The sequence below is a fragment of the Plectropomus leopardus genome, chromosome 3 (assembly GCF_026936395.1).
Source record: "Plectropomus leopardus strain MGB_pleo_1.0 chromosome 3, ASM2693639v1, whole genome shotgun sequence".
Lineage (NCBI taxonomy): Eukaryota > Metazoa > Chordata > Actinopteri > Perciformes > Serranidae > Plectropomus > Plectropomus leopardus.
This window is the reverse complement of record NC_142178.1, coordinates 3,381,037-3,397,630: the sequence shown is the minus strand read 5'-3', so window position 1 is coordinate 3,397,630 and position 16,594 is coordinate 3,381,037. Positions and strand designations below refer to the sequence as shown.

The 16,594-nt window shown below is 38.9% G+C and overlaps 1 protein-coding gene across 3 annotated transcripts in view; it reads right to left on the bottom strand.

Moving 5' to 3' along the window:
- The window catches only part of LOC121942501 (endonuclease V-like), a 145,197-nt gene that overhangs the window by 98,309 nt on the left and 30,294 nt on the right, over positions 1–16,594 (bottom strand). For all 3 annotated transcript variants that reach the window (XR_015776169.1, XM_042485721.2, XM_042485720.2), the window contains exons 6-7: positions 13,435–13,503; positions 13,084–13,212 (exon numbers count right to left, since the gene is read on the bottom strand). Coding sequence is in view for 2 of the 3 variants with exons in the window: in XM_042485721.2 (XP_042341655.2) it covers positions 13,084–13,212; positions 13,435–13,503 (198 nt within the window). In the remaining variant the exon portion in view is untranslated. The remainder of the gene's footprint in view (positions 1–13,083; positions 13,213–13,434; positions 13,504–16,594) is intronic.

Genomic DNA, 16,594 nt, shown 5'->3' with positions numbered 1-16,594 from the left:
ACAAAGAACAAAACAATTAATCCCTTCACACCCGAATCTACAGCAGTTTTCCTGTGCCGCATTCAGTCTTCTCTCTCTAGCATTTAAACCTATGAAACCTGAGAAAAGTGGTTTGATTTCTTTCAAAAACACTAGAAAAGCATAATGAGCAACTAGGCAAAAAATATTAAACAAACTGCAAAAAAAATAGTTTGAATAGATACTACCAAAATTTCCCCCAAAACATTCTAGAACAAAAACATTCTAGACCTGTAATATTCCAGAACTGCATCATTCTACAATTACATCATCACATTCTAGAACAGTGCTATTTTACAGGTACCTCAAAACATTCTAAAACTGTAACATTCCACAATTATTAGTAAAAAAAAAACATTCCAGAACTCTTAAATTCCAGAACTGAGTCATTCTGAAATTACATCATAACATTCTAGAACTATAACATTCTAGACTTCTAGTCTAGTCTATTCTAAAACTGTATCATTCTACAATTCCATCATACCCGTCTAGAACTGGGCTATTTTTAAATTACCTTAAAACATTCTAGAACTATAACATTCTACAAAACATTTTAGAAGAATAACATTCCAGAACTCTTAAATTCTACAACTAAGTCTTTCTGCATTGACAACAAAATTTGTAGAAAACATTGTAGAAAAGTAACATTCCAGAAATTTTAAATGCTAGAACTGTCACTCTACAATAACCTCAAAACATTCAAGAACTATAACATTCTAGACCTGTAATATTCTAGAACTGTATAATTCTACAACTCCATCATACCAGTCTAGAACTATATCACTCTACACTTGCATCATACCAGTCTAGATTTGTAACATTCTACAATTACATCATAACATTCCAGAACCCTACAATTCTAAACTGTCTAACGACATAAAAACAGGTAAGTAATGGTAAAATTTGCACACTGGTACCATAACAACCACCATGTCATGTACTGATGACATACTCATTGTCGGGGGCGTATCAGGGTTTATTAGTTTACACTACAAAAGATGTGTCTTAAAATGAATCCCAAACCATCTCGGCAAGTGGTTTGAATGATCAGATTACAATGCATCTTGGTGGTAAATTCAAATTAATTGAAATTAATGGTAACACAGTACTGTTAATGAAGACTACATCTATAATGCATTATAAGCGCATTCACAGCGAATTATAATGCATTCATAATTATTTATGACTACACTCACAAACACATCATTCAGCCTCTAGTTTACAACTAGTCAAGAGCATCCATAAGACACTTGACAATTATAATTCATTCTAAGCCACTTCTATAATGTTTTATGACTGTAGATATAGTGCATCAGTAAGCATTATGTGTGTTTATGAGTGTAGTCATAAAGCATTATGAATGCATTATAATTCACCATGAATGCTTTCATAATGCATTAAAGATGTGGTCGTCACAGAAAGTGTAACCAAATGAATGTATTGGAAGTGTGCTTATTGAACACTGTCTCTATAGTTGGTGCCAAATTACATTGTTCTTTCCAAGAAGCCTTATCAGGAATTATTTAGAATATGGACTTGCAAAATCAGCGTTACCATTACCATTACGCAGAATAAGATGAAAAAACTTATCCCCTTGACAGATATAAGAGTGCATGTATTCTAGGTGTTTATTTCTGCAACATGAGCACAGTTTTATCCACTTTCCTGCTGCTTTTATCATTTTTGGGCTTGTGATTAAATCTCCAAATATGAAGTAATGTATCATAATACTGAGGACTGCTCTGCTAATCTGCAAGAACACATGGACACCATAGTCAGTTCCACTTCAGATGATGGCAGTAAAAACACAAGACAACTACGAGACATTAGTGTCTACAACCACAGACAATGAACCACACAACCCACAGTGTGCCTTTACAGGGACGGAGTGGCCACTAATACAACATCCCTCTGATGTGTAAGCTTCCTGTCTCTGACCTCTGCTTGTCACTCTCTGGCTGTCACAGTGATGGCAGAGAAAAAAAGGCAGAGGATGAATGGAGGCAGGTGTCAGCTCGCCCTCCACTTCCTCTTGCATGCAGGTGAAGCGACAGATACAGAAGAAGTGTGAGAATTTAATGGTGTTTGGGAGCATGGCTGAGATTGGGCGTGAATTAGTCTGAGCTCTCTCCTGTGTCTGTGTGTGTGTGTGTGTGTGTGTGTGTGTGTGTGTGTGTGTGTGTGTGTGTGTGTGTGTGTGTGTGTGTGTGTGTGTTTTCCCTTTCCACTGTGGTATAAGAGATTCTGCTGCAGTGCTTCCACACATGAGCCTTCACTGCAGAATCCAACCATGATGTCATCTTTTCCTTTCATCTCTCTCTCTGTGAATCTCTGACTGTGAAAGGAGGGGTTTCTTTCAGTCAGGATGTAAAGTGAGAGGATGTTATTAGATAGAGAAGAGAGGGCTGGTGAAGACAGGAAGCTGAAGAGTAAAGGGTTAATTTGTACTTGGCGTTTCAGGAAAAGAACATCCAGCTGCTATGACAATGTGAAGCAGTAGATAACTTTACATCTCCAGGTCTGATTACTGAGTATTAAAACTTTAGGAAGCAACTGACTTCCTGCTCTATTGCAAAACATAATTTCTACCTTACCCCAAATCCATTCTGCTGAAATGTAATAAAAAATAAAGTATTCTAATAATGTTAAGATGCCCTTTTTTTCTAGAGAGAAGTGGTGCCTAAACAATTAATCAACAGATTTTTAAATGTTGAGAATTGATGATGTTTATAGTTTTTCATATTCGTTTCCTTCAGTTTCTCAAAACTTTTGCTGCTTTCTTCTATTTTTTAAAATTAAACACAAAGAAAAAAATCCCTTTGAAACTTGGCTCAAACTTTTCTTGTGCTGCCTTCAGACACCTTTCACAAGCATTTAAACCTTTGAAATGTGAGCAAAACATAAGAGACAGAAACTTGGCATGAAACATCCCGCAATTTGTTAAAAAATGTATGAAAGGTGACAAGAAAATGACCTGACAATTAGCTTTGAAAAAGAAAGAGAGTCATTAGAAAGATTTTAAAAAACTCAGGAAAAATATCAAGAAAACTATATTTATATTGATTATAATTACATACTTAATTACATACTACATCACAGAAAATGTATTATCATTATCATTTTTATTACTATAATCATTAATTTTATCATTAACTTTTTTTAATAATAAAACTTTTTTTCAGGTCATTTCCTGTTTTTTTCTTTAGAATTTCTTGCTAATTTGCCTTTTTCTATGTTTTCATGAGAAACCAAGCCAATATGCTAGGGTTTCACAGGGTTAAAGACATTTTGTCTTCACAGCACAGGCACCATACAGCAACAGCACATGAAATATCTTATGACAGTCTGAAAACAAAACATTACTAATCAAGTGAAGTAAGTGTTTCTGTTCTGTTTTTTGTTGGGTTTTTTTCCAGTCAGAAATTTGCCAGAATTTTCATAAAATATAAAAACTTTTGTTTTCTTTTTTGTTTTTTGTTTTCACTTTTTATACATTATTAATATTTAAATATTTAATATTTATGAATTTCTCTTAAGTTTTGGTCACTTATCTGTTAAAATCCATGTTAATGAGCACTTGTCATTTTCCGATATAATCCATCCAGCCGACAGGTGTGACATATCAAGATGCTGATTAAATAGCATCATCACTACACAGGTGTGTCTTGGGATGGTCACAATAAAAAGGACACTAACATGTGTAGTCTGATTACACAACACAACTACACAGATACAGTTAAAAGCTTTGGGGAAGTGTGCCATAAGCATGCTGACTGCAGGATGGTCCACCAGAGCTATTGCCCATGAAATGAATGTTCATTTCACTACCATAAGGGCTCATTTATGCTCAGCTTTTTTGTATTTGTGCATGTTTTTTGGGAGCTTACTGATACGGACGAAATGGAGCAGTACACCGCAGGCAGTGTACAGTGGCTCAAGCAAGATAAGACTGTGGGAGGGGGTGCATAAATTTAAATAATGGTGGAATGGTGAATTGGAAATATAAAAAATATTAAAACTGCATGAATATAGTATAATGTATAGTTATATTAGTAAAAAAAAAAAATTCTCCGATCTCCAGCGTCTACAACACTGCCTCCATGAGAAGGTAAAATATTATCACCTCCTCCAACATCACTGTGTTTGTTGTGTGAAACTCTTAACTCTGCCGTCTAGTGCCATCTATTAGCAGTATATATGCCAACATAAAGGACGCAAGGAAGTATGAGGATAGTAACATTCACAACTTTTGAAACGGATATCCATTTTTGTACGCAAAGGGAGTATGAATTAGCCTAAAGATGTCTCCAATGTTGTTTCTTTGAATTTGGCAGTACATCCAACCAGCCTCACAACCACAGATCATGTGTAACCACACCACTTCAGCACCTCATCCAGCATTTTCACCTGCATGATTGCCAGACAGCTGCCAACTGAAAGGCTGATGCAACAACTGGTTTGCACAACTGAAGAATTTCTGCATACACTGACTACCTTCTTCTCCTTCTAAAATTCCTATAAGCTGAACACTTCCCAGTTCTTGGTCAGTCTGCAAACTTATCAGACATGTCACCCATTAAGCATGTTTGGGATGCTCTGGATCGGCATGTACAACAGCTTGTTTCAGTTCCTGCCAATATCCAGCAACAGCTACTGAAGAGGAGAGGGCCAACACTCCACAGGCCACAATCAACAATATGATCAATTCTATGTGAATACACTGTGCCATACTGCATGTGGCAAATGATGTCACAGCAGATACTAACTGAGTCTTTGGGGTATTTGGAACCAATCCTGTCAATGTTATGGTAAAACAAGGTGTAATGGGACTAGCTATATTTTGCAAGCTTTAAGTTTCTCTTTCACACCAACTTGTCAGAGCTGGCAATCGAGAACAAGGTCTATTTAACATTGCCAACACATTATTAGCTGTTTGATAATGTAGTCAAGCTGAAGGCTAATGCTATCTATTGCTGTGTGATGAGCAGAACTGAACAGGAGCAGGTACGCTGGAGCTGCAGGCAGGGACAGTTGAAAGGTGTGAAGGGAGATACAGTATGTGAAGCAAAGACACTGATAAGATGAAAAGCACAGGAGCATGCCAGTGTTCTGACAGCAACTAAAAGTCTGCTGTTGTTGTTATACAAGTTGAGCCATTAGGATAAACCTCTTGAAATGAATCTCATTTTCAAGGGGGGCAAAAGTTTCTGTGGTTTGGCTGCTGATTTGGCCCATTCACGAATGCATACTGCAGTAACAGCTGGGATACACAACTCAGGGGGGCAGTTAAAATACTTGAAGTCGCCATAATGAAGTGATAGTAAGTAGGGCAGATGGTGTCTGGATGGGCAGCTGACTGAGGTGGGGGTCCAAAGTGTCAGATTTGGGAAATTCTGGCTAAAATTAACTATTATAGTAGGGCTGTTCCTAACTCTGAACCAAATCCCACCATCAGTGGGATGTTCGGTGTGACAGTGACATTCATGTAATAAAGTACAAAAGCTAACAGCAGATAGGTAGTGTGCAACAACATTTTTTGCCAACACTACAAATCACAGATAAACCAGACACTGTGTTATATTATGTTACTGTAGGCTTTAAATTAACTTCCTCTAGCAAAAGAGAGAGGGTGATGTTGTCTCAGGGCTTTATGGTGCAGAATCTTGCTTTCTCTGTGCTGCTGCATCGCATCTACGCAGCAGCCTGTATCAAAGAGTATTATGAAAGTCAAGATTGCTCACTCCGCTCCAAAAGTCTACAGAAGTACAGTGCACAGCACAGTGACTAGCAAAAACTCAATTTTAAGCAATCTCTGTTGACTGAGAGGTCTCTGACTGATCATTTGAATCTCCAACTTTCAGGGGGCAGCCCTTCTTTACAGTACACTATCATTCGACAGTCCCTCCAGGATTTCAAGATGTTGCAATCGCAGCAATTCACATGAAGTCAGCCAATCCCTGTGGCTTTTGCACAGTGTTGAAATTTTATCAAATCACTGCAGCTTCACTGCATTTGACTTTTTAAAACAGGTAATGTTAAAATCTCATTTCATTGTAGAGCTGTGGACAGCATATTGATTCACTCAGCCCCTACTTTCCCCAATCTCTCTTTCTGTTTATCATGAAACTACTACTGCACTTGTGACAGAGTCACATACACTCTGAAAGGAATAACTGTTGGTATCACACAGCTAACCTTACCCAACTTTTATCAATGATTTTAATGACAGAGTTGAGCCATTTTGCTGTTAGATTATTGGGGCTGTTTAATGGCACGGTGTCCAATGTTTGCTGTGTAAGCTCAGGCAGAGACACGCAGAGAGCAGAAGGAGAGAAGTTCACGGAGACGGTCCTTTAGCCCTGCTTTAGAAAGGCAGCAACAGTTGATCATCAGCAATCAGCCTGGGATGACGCAGCACGTTACTGTAAAGCAGCACAGTCCTTATGTTTACACAACAGTGTAGACCGTCATGATGGTTAGGATTAGGCAACAAAGTCACAGATGGTTAGGTTCAGGCAAAAGAGGCACATGGTAAGATGTAGAATTAAACATATACATCGACATGAGAAGTGAACTCCAGACTCCCGTGTGAAAGTGAGTTATTTGGGACGGTGATGCTACCTGGACATGTTGCATGTGGATGTACCCAGTGCCCTCTGGCCCCCACCATTAAAAAAAACAACACCAGTTCTGTACAAGGTGGTTCTCATCTGACGCCATCCAGCCACATTCCGGTTGGACGCGGAAGGTGGCTTTGGCATCACGCTCATGCACCAAAGGCACTGACAGAACGGCATAATTTGACAAGTCCACGGAGAGAACAGGCTGGTTTTACTCTCCATAGATTTCTCAGTCTATCCACATATCAGGCCACATTATCTGCCACACATCCTGCTCCTCCAGAGCAGGCAAAGTCAGTGCCATTAAGCTCTCACAATGATTCTCTCCAGAACACATAAACATTTACCGTGCCCTTATGTGACCGCTCCTCAGTTTGTGTGTGTGTGTGTGTGTGTGTGTCAGGGGTGAATTACAACCAGACACAAACCACAACACTGTCGGCCACAGAGACCGTGGCAACCTTCAGCTGCTGAGTCTGACCAAGTGCATGCTAATAAGTGCAAATATCCACTTGGTAGATTTACATATCATTATGTATATGCACTTGACTTTATGTTGGTAAGTAGGTCTGCACGTGTGTGCGTGTGTGTATTGTTTGCCTTCAGCCAGCCTTAATGAGTGTCTGGACAGGGGGACAGAATACTGCAGCTCGCCTTCTATTATCTGCAAACTTCAAAAAGACAACTGTTATGTAACTCTGAGAGTCTTCCTGTCGGACTGACAGCTTTTTTTGATTTCTTCTTCACAAGTTGCGTCTGAGGTTTCTCAGGCCTGAGGGATGTGAATCTAGCTCTGCCCACGAAACAGTGAAGCAAACTCAGAGTTCAGCTCCAAATGTGACACTCACAGAAGTGGATCTGTGAGGGGTTGCTTCTGTGATGTCAGCAGTAAAGAGAATAGAAAATATCTGTGGGAGAGAGCGAGGGAGAGACCATGGGACAAACACGGGAGAGAAAAAGGGAATTTGGAAGTTGTGGAGAGACAGGAAGACAGTTTGACGGAGAGAAAAATGAAGACAGAGAGGCCAGTGATTGGACAGAGGAAGGTGAGTGTCCCTATTTCTCTCTGATGTCCACATTCTGTCCCTGTAGCTGTCTCCTCCCCCTCCTCCTCCGCCCCCTTCTCCTCCTGCTCCTCCCACCAGCTAAACACATCACTCTTATACTTTGATGAAATAAACACACACACACACAGGAGGAGATGAGTTAGCCGCTGCTACTGCAGCTCCCCTGGTAAAAAAAAAAACAAAAAGAAACTGATTTGAGATGTGTGTGTGTGTGTGTGTGTGTGTGTGTGTGTGTGTGTGTGTGTGTGTGTGTGTGTGTGTGTGCATGTGTGTCAGTGTGTGTGAATGTGTGTTTTTCGTGCAGTAGAAGTTAGAGCACACTGAACAGCAGAAGCACAGCACAGCCTAGTGGCAGAAAGACAAAGAGCCCAAGGCGAGATCAGTTCAAACCACTCCATGAACGACCTTAAATGAGACCAATTTTTGGCTAAAATAAAACACAAGGAGCTGTGAAACCTGTAAAACTGCCACTAATTTTCTGTACCCACTTATCCTGCTGAGTGTCTTAGCACTGCACTGGATAGGCTGGAGATGTTACGCTATAGACGGCAAATACAGCAGTCTTTCCAAAACACTCACTAACAGAAATGTCACCCACAGGTAAAAATAAGAACTACACAGTGTGTCATTTGAAATCAGCAATCGAAACACAATCTAGTGTCAGAAGTATAACAGGGGAGCCAAACAAATAAAGAAGAAAGAACTACAGCTGTCACCACGGAGCCGTACCTCACCGGAAAAGAGAAAGAACAATTTGACATAAAGTTATATCCCAAACTAGAATTATCACCTCAACTTTATATGCCTCCACCAACCAGTCATGCTGTGGTTTACACCCATGTCTTTCCAGATTCATATGTAATAAAGACTTTGAAGGCATTTAATGAAAAGGCATTAAGTGTAGTTTTTCAGCAAAACCACAGCACAAGAGATCTCTTATCAATAATTCAGTATCTGACCAATTGTCTCCCTTCTTTTATGGCACCGATAACAACCAGAAAAGTGTTTTTGCTGAACATTATGATGTTACAGTGAAGCTGAACTTTGACCTTTTGGATATAAAATGTCAGCAAGTCATCATTTTGTCCTATTAGACAATCATCATAATTAGCATATTTCCTTTAGTTATGGGCAAAAAAACATTTTGTGAGGTCACAGTGACCTTCGAGTTGAATAATTCATTGTTAAGTCCAAGTGAACATTTGTGTGTGTTTGTGTGTTCTTGAAATATAGCATTGACAAGAACGGGATAGACAGACAATCCCAAAACATAATACTTCCGGCCACAGCTATCACAAGCGTGGAGGCATAAAAAGTGAGTGAGTGACAGGCTAAAGGTGAAAGTTTTATTTTTATAGGTCACAGAATCATTTTATTGTTCCATTACTTCACAATACTAATCTCTTAGACGTTTGTGTGAAATTTTGTCATAATTAGCATATGAGTTCTTGAGTTATGGCCAAAAATGTGTTCTGTGAGGTCACAGTGACCTTTCAGTCGAAGTAAACATTTGCAAATAAAAAATTTCCAAATTTGAGGAAATTCCTTCAAGGCATTCTTGACATACAGGACGGGCAACCCAAAAACATAATGCCTCCAGCCACGGCTGTCGCCAGCACGGAGCCATAAAAATGTCTTGCAAGTCTTCCATGATTTAAATGGCAGACAACCAACGACAGGTGATAATAGAATACAATCATTTATAATGTAGGTGATCTTACACTGTCTTGTGCAACAAAGGATGGTCAGAGAGACCCTGTGCTGCTGTTTGTCCAGAGAGGACAAAGCTGTTGGAGCTGTCACGTCAGATAAGAATTCTAGCCTCTGGAAATGTGGCTTGAAATAGTAAGAAAGCACATATTATAGTTGAGTGTCTCATTAAGTATCTACAAAAATCTGAGTGAAATGTTCACAACTATTAGAAAAGCGAGTTGAAAACATTTCATTTTGAGGATAACAGCATTTCTCCAGACTGCGTGGGCGTGGCAGATCATTTTGATTGACACCTCATTGGATCCCTCCTTTGTCAGCTGTCTCTTATCTCCACGATGACAACCATGGAGCAAAGCAGAGTTGGCGTGGTACAGCTCTATCTGTTCCAGCCCTCTGACTCTGACTGCATTCCTAAATCCAGTCTGACGCTCTACACTAAAATGAGAGAGCTGTTGTTCAAAGTCAGAGAGCGTTCTGTTTCTCTGAATTTTTTCTGAATTAACAAACAGTTAAGGTCATCATGCATTCACTCCGTTCAGCACTTTGCTGCTCCTGGGAGTGTCAGAGTGCCCAGAGTCACTCTGACACTCCCAGAGTGCACTGCTCTGAATTACTGAATGGTAAATTCCAACAGTGCTTCAAATTTACCAACGATCCAGTTTGAGCCAGAGTGGCTCCGGCACTCACAGTGAGTGTTTCAAAACGCAACCTATTAAAAAGGAGCTTTGAGGGATTTCAGTTTGGCATGTTAAATTAGTATCAACTGACAGCTGACTTTGAGTTTTTGAGTGGCTTTATTCATATTATGTGATATGGATCGAAGACCTCACCCAAATCAACCCAGCTTCAGGAAACAACTAAAATGACAATATTTCAAATTGAGGGTAATGTCTGATCATTTTTTATGCTTTTTATTATGCATGGAAGACCCTAAATTACATATGAATAAAGCTTTTGGTGATTTTGGTTCTCAGAGGTTTTATGGAATCAATATTTTACAGACACCCATTAAAACCTGTAAAAAGTTCTGTAATTTTCAAATTATTCGACAGATTTTCAGTGGGATTCACAAAGTGTTGTAGTACTGTTATGTGTTCGGCCACCACAAGCCCACTCAGATTCCCTGAGTCTCTGAAACTCTATACGAGAAATGAGCAGCATTCTCTCTAATGACATTTCCTCATATGTTTTTTTGATGATGGGGTCAGGAGTGATGTCTCACACGGAGACTGTGAAGGCCACAGTATATGATTCACATAATTTTCTTCAAACTATTCAGTATGGACGCTTCTGCATTTGTTATGTTACTCCACTCTCTATTTTATTTTTTTTTTTTTCATTTGTCCCTCGGTATCTGAGATGTGGCTGTAAACATCAAGGACTTTCATCTTGTTGGTAATTCAAGAGTTGGCTGTTTGCTTGCTATCATTGTCCTGCTTAAAAATGAATCGTCTCATCAACACAAGGTGTCTGTTATCCTGCAGCATCTCTTCTCCAGGACTTGGCTGAGAGATGAGCCGAAACAACGATGCCGACGATCTACCAATCAACATTCAAAGCAAATATAGAACTGAAAATGTTGCACTGGCTGACATTACCTTGCATCAAAGAACCGGATACACAAGGTACCACAAAAAAGTGGACAAAATGTCAAAAGTTTTCCATGACTTATCAAGGACCCATAATAAGAAATTCCATGACTATTCACAAGACCAGCAGCACTGTGTAGTACACTTTAAATATGAATTATATTATAGGCGTTTCATGGACACAGAGCAGAAGTGCTCCCAGAGAGGGATAGTTCAGTCAGAATGATAGTTTGATAGAATGAAGTTCAGAAAATGATTAAAAAAAAAGTATGTGATGGTAGACAAAACATCACCCATCGACACATATTGGAGTTAGGAAACTCTTCAACAGCTACTGAGAGCAAATTTGCTGCTATGTTAAATGAAATAGACATGACATGACAAGACTATCCACGGAAGAAAGGCACTGAATTAATGAATTTAAAAATAAGGCATTAGTTACAATTAAGTTGTTCTAAATCAACCTTTAAAACTCTTAATTTGTAAAATATCAACATCATTGGTAACAGATTTCTTTTTTAAATCAATAACCGAATGCCTCCTGCATCAACGTGACACAGATTACGAACAGCAACACCAACAGCGACTCTATTTTGTTTCTAGTCGGGATACTCAGAGCAGAGTCCAATAGTCCAATATTATCGGTCAACTGCTGTTATCGACCCATATGGGCCTTTCACAGACATCAGAGCACATCGGAGCATATCGACATCGGCATATATTTTTTCCATTATGCACGGATAAGAAAACATTATATGGTCTTTTTACAGACCATATAATGCAAAAAATTATGTTTGGGTGGTTTAGGAATGGTCAGCAACTGACTGATTCTGACCAGTACTGATGTTTCTTTAACTATTTATTTTTTGTATTTATTCTTTACTTAAATGGTCAGCAAAGACCATGCAGAACTGATGTGTATTTCATTTTTATCTATTCTAGATTTTTGTTTGGGTGTAATGTTCAATAAGTAAATTGTTAAATAAAAGTTGTTTGTATAAGAAAGCAGCCTTGAGTGTGCTTTTGCATAGTCATATTGGTGCAAAGTCAGTGCACAATCCACATAGAAATGATCTATTTTCATTCCAGCTCAAAAATTCACTATATCGGTCGTCATATCGGTAATCAGTGAATTTTTCCACTATAAAATCAGTATTTGCTCTAGTATTCTGGGCGACATGGCAAAGTGCAAATTCCATGAAGATTGATTACACAAAATTGCTGAGAAAATTTGCCAACAAACTCCAGGTGTTTCCCAGTTCTGTTGTACTCTTGTCTCTGCCACGCCTGATGCCAGCACCAGGGTCAGCAGCAGACTTTGGCACTTGTAAGAATTGGTCTTAAATTTAATTCAGAGAAGCATTAAAAAGTCTGAAAAAGTCTTAAATCTAACTTGCCTTAAACTGTGGAAACCCTGATTACAAAAAATCCCATGACTGTTCCAAAGCTTTCAAGGATTTTCCCAATTCCATGACTTTCCCAAGCCTGGAAAATGTGAGAGTGGAATTCCATGAGTTTTGATAAACAACATGTCCTCAGTAAGTGTGCAGAGCATCAGGAGAATAAGTGCTTCAGAGTATTTCATGATACCCTACCATCCACTCAATGCTGTCAACACACCGGATGATGTCAGAGCAAAATATTTTTGGGATAATAGTGACAGCATTGGCAATATGCTGCAAGGCAGAAAAATGATTGTCTGGTTTAAAGCAAAAATAATAATCACTGTTGCTGTATCTTTGTAGGAACAGTCCCTGACAATAAGCCTTGTGTTATTATCTGAAACATGCATTGATACTGCAATATAAAAATCATTATAATAGTTAAAATTTGGAGCATCCCTAATTTGGCTGCATGCATTGTTCCCTGTATTGTTCCAAGCCTCCCAGGCCCTGCTGCAGAAACACACAGCGTGACGCTCACACCTCCTCCCTCCACAGCAGGACGCTGTTACACAAGTGACAAGCACTGCTCACTATGTCTTACAGCTGACGAGTTCTACTTTGGTCTCATCACTGATTCTTTTTGCTTCTTGCTTTGTGCTTTGTGTGTGTGTGCAAGTGTGTGTGTGTGTACCTGTCTGATGGGCTCTGGGACCCGGTAACGGCAGCAGGAGTGTGTGAGGCGTACAGCTGTGTCCACACTTATCTTGTGGCCAACAGACACGTAGACCGGCTTAGAGCTCTCGTCGGAGCTTCGCAGTGCCTGGACACACACGCACGCACGCACGCACGCACACACACACACACACAGACAAACAAACAAACACAAAAACTGTCTTGACATGTCTCCCTCTTTGTGGTTGTGATACACATTTTGCAGTTTGACTTTTAGCAGGATGGCTGTCCTTTGAAGTCAGCTGCAACAAAACAAACTGTTTGTTAACGGATTTGCTTCTATTTTTCGTGTGTCTGTCCTTTGCCATACCTTTCCAAGCACTTTGCCCGAGGCGGCTGTGAGTGGGAAGCTGTCTCCTCCTTTCTGCAGAGCAGCTATCTGCGGAGGCAAAGGCACAAAAATCAAAGTCAAAAAAAGATGTACAGCATGCCAATACAAACAGCAGCCAACCAAAACTAACCATTAACCTGCAGTGGAGGCTTCACACTCTCTTCTTATTCTTTAACCTCTGTGTGACCTCACTTTCATGGCCACACATTTGGAGCTGTGATATGTTTTTAAGCTCCAAACTAATAACTAACTGTAGCTTCTTTTTTGTTTTCAAAGGATGGCAAATGAAGTTCTTTACTGACAAAATACAAATAGTGTCACATTGCCACTAAAACCAAGAATGACGTTAAAGTGTCGACAATCTAATGACAATGCTGCACCAGAAAAAAAAAAAATGTTGTCAGTGTGACCCTGTTTTTAATGTGTCAACTTTAACGACATCAGTGAAAGACTTCATAATTAGGGGCATAGCCATCATTTCATAAGTGAGGGGGACGGACTGTTCAGGAATAAGCTGACTTTTATTGAGTGACTTATCATCCTCTCACATTCTATTGTGTCTCTCTTTAGTGGCTAAAGAACCAGATAACCACAAACAGCCACAGCATGGCACTCGAGGGACCAACTCTTTCAAGTTCTTTGAAAATGATCAAAATCAAATACTATCAAAATTCAAAAGTTTGAGCTGCCAAGCTCTGGTTGAGTTAACACAGAATGGCCCTCAAGCATCTACAGAGTAAGAAGCCAGATAATTAAGGCTAAGTGACAACGCTGAACATGACAAGTTCAGCAATAGCTTTGGAAATTAATCCCAGAGTCTCTGTTATCCTACAGACATGTCCTTAGCCAGTTTTAATCTGTCCTCACCTGTGAAGCCTCAGGCTGATGGTCAGTGCTGCAGCCTGTTCTCTGTCCTGACTGCTGTGAGCTGCTTTTAAGTCAAAGCTAAATACTTTTTTCACTGCCTACTCCACCCGATAATGACTACAGACTTTTTTAAACAAGATTTTAAATCATTTTAAATCACGTTTTTATCTTTGCACCTCTATGCACGGTGCATTTCAAGACCGCTTGGAAAAATGAGGTACGACCATGGGTACGACATGCTACAAATGAATTGAGCGATAGCAAAAAAAAATTTTTTTAAATGCAGGGGACAGAAGGCACAGATACGGCAAGTGTGACATGTCCCACACGTACCCCACATCCGCTACGCGTCTGATCATAATACATACTGCATTAATATGCAAAAAAACCCCAAAAAACCCCAGTATGTGTGTTTTATCAAGGTGAAGCTTTAGGACTCTAAGAAAAAGGAAAGTAAAGAAAACAGTATTTTTTTCTACCGGGAAAAATTTTATGTAGCGACATCCTCTAGTTTGGACTGAGTTCATTTTTTTTATTCAGGAGAAATGTAGTACTGATCAAAGGCATTTAGTGCAGCAGGGAAACTATAGCAAGAGATTTCATCAATTATAACAACCAGTTCTTTTGCCTGCTGTAGGTAATATACTTTCTATATTGTATATAGTGTCTGAAAAAGTGTTTGTAGAAGTGTTAAAATGTTTGTTTGTTTTTTGTTTTTTTTTTTGCAAAGCATTTGTCAGAAAATATTCAAAAAATATATTTTTTAATACTGTGGAAAACAGGTTTAAGGTCAAGATCATTTTTTTTTATGTAGTACATTTAAAAAACAAACACGGTTGACCAAAGTGCTGTACAAAAGTACTACACAAAATAAATAATCAATAAAAGACATAAAATGCAGTATAAAATGCACAAGTAAAAACAAACATCATCTGCAAAACAATGAAAAGACACATTATGCTAACGGAGGATTGAACCCAGGGGCAGCATGTAAAAAGAATACAATAAAGGACCCAAGAGGATCCTTGTGGGACACCACATGTAAGAGGGGCCACATTTGAGGAGAAATCCTCTAAGTGGACAGCAAAACCCCTGTCAGTCAGGTAAGACTGGAGCAACATGAGGGCAGAGCCTTTAATACCTACACAGTGCTCTAGGCGGGATCAACAGTATCAAAAGCAGCGGTTAGATCTAAGGTCACTAAAATAGCAGCGCATCCTGAATCAACAGTTATAATAATTTTTAAAAAATTAAAAACTTGCAAAATAGCAGTTTCTGTACTGTGGCAAGGCCTAAAACCCAACTGAAACTTTTCAGCGATATCATTCTGTACTAAAAAAATTATTGCAAGTGTGTAAAAATAACTTTTTCCAGCACTTCAGACAAGGGGAGATTTAGAGATTGGTCTGAAGTTGGATAGAGCAGAGGGGTCCAGGTATGTGTGTTTTATTATATTTAATAATAATAATAATAAAATATATAAAAAACCTTTTTTCAGGAACATTGTTGAAAAAAAAGACAACTATTGGTGACAAAATGTTTGTCTTTGGAAATGACAACTTGTCAAGAAATGTGAATTTTTCTTTATTCAGATTTTATTTTGGGGCTTTTTGCCATTTACTGACAGGACAGCCAAGCATAAAAGGGGAGAGCGAGGGGATGACGTGTAACAGAGGGCCACAGGTTGGAGCAGAACCCATGTGCGCTGCAGCAAGTACACAGCCTCTGAACATGGGGTGCCTGCTCTACCAGGTGAGCTGCTGGGAGCCCCAACAAATATGAAATTTCTTCCAAACAATTGTTTAAATACTTATAAAAATCCTCTTTATTTAATCCTCTTTATTATTTTAGATGCTGTTGATGATGAGAGAAAAAGAAAAATTAGTAAAAAAAATTCATGCTGATCATTTGAAATCAAAGATCTTTTGTGAGAGAAGAACCTTATATAGCTGCAAGTGTTCCAGCTTTGCAACAGAGTGATACCTCTTCTCTCTGGCAGTTTGCATCACCTCAGTTTAAGGAGATTAAGGAGTGAGAATTCTCATATCATATCAGTGATTTAAACTAAATAGTTCTGAATCAGGAGGACTTCAATATTCAGATCAATAGCTCCTGAAAAATAAGATGTGCATAAGTCTACATCAATTATTTCAACATGCCTCATGCTTTATCATTCAGTTAAGTCGAGTTATTGTGTTAGTCCCACTAAAACTGGACTTTTAAATACATGTAAACATGTTAGTCCGACTGAAATCAGACTAAACCAAATTTA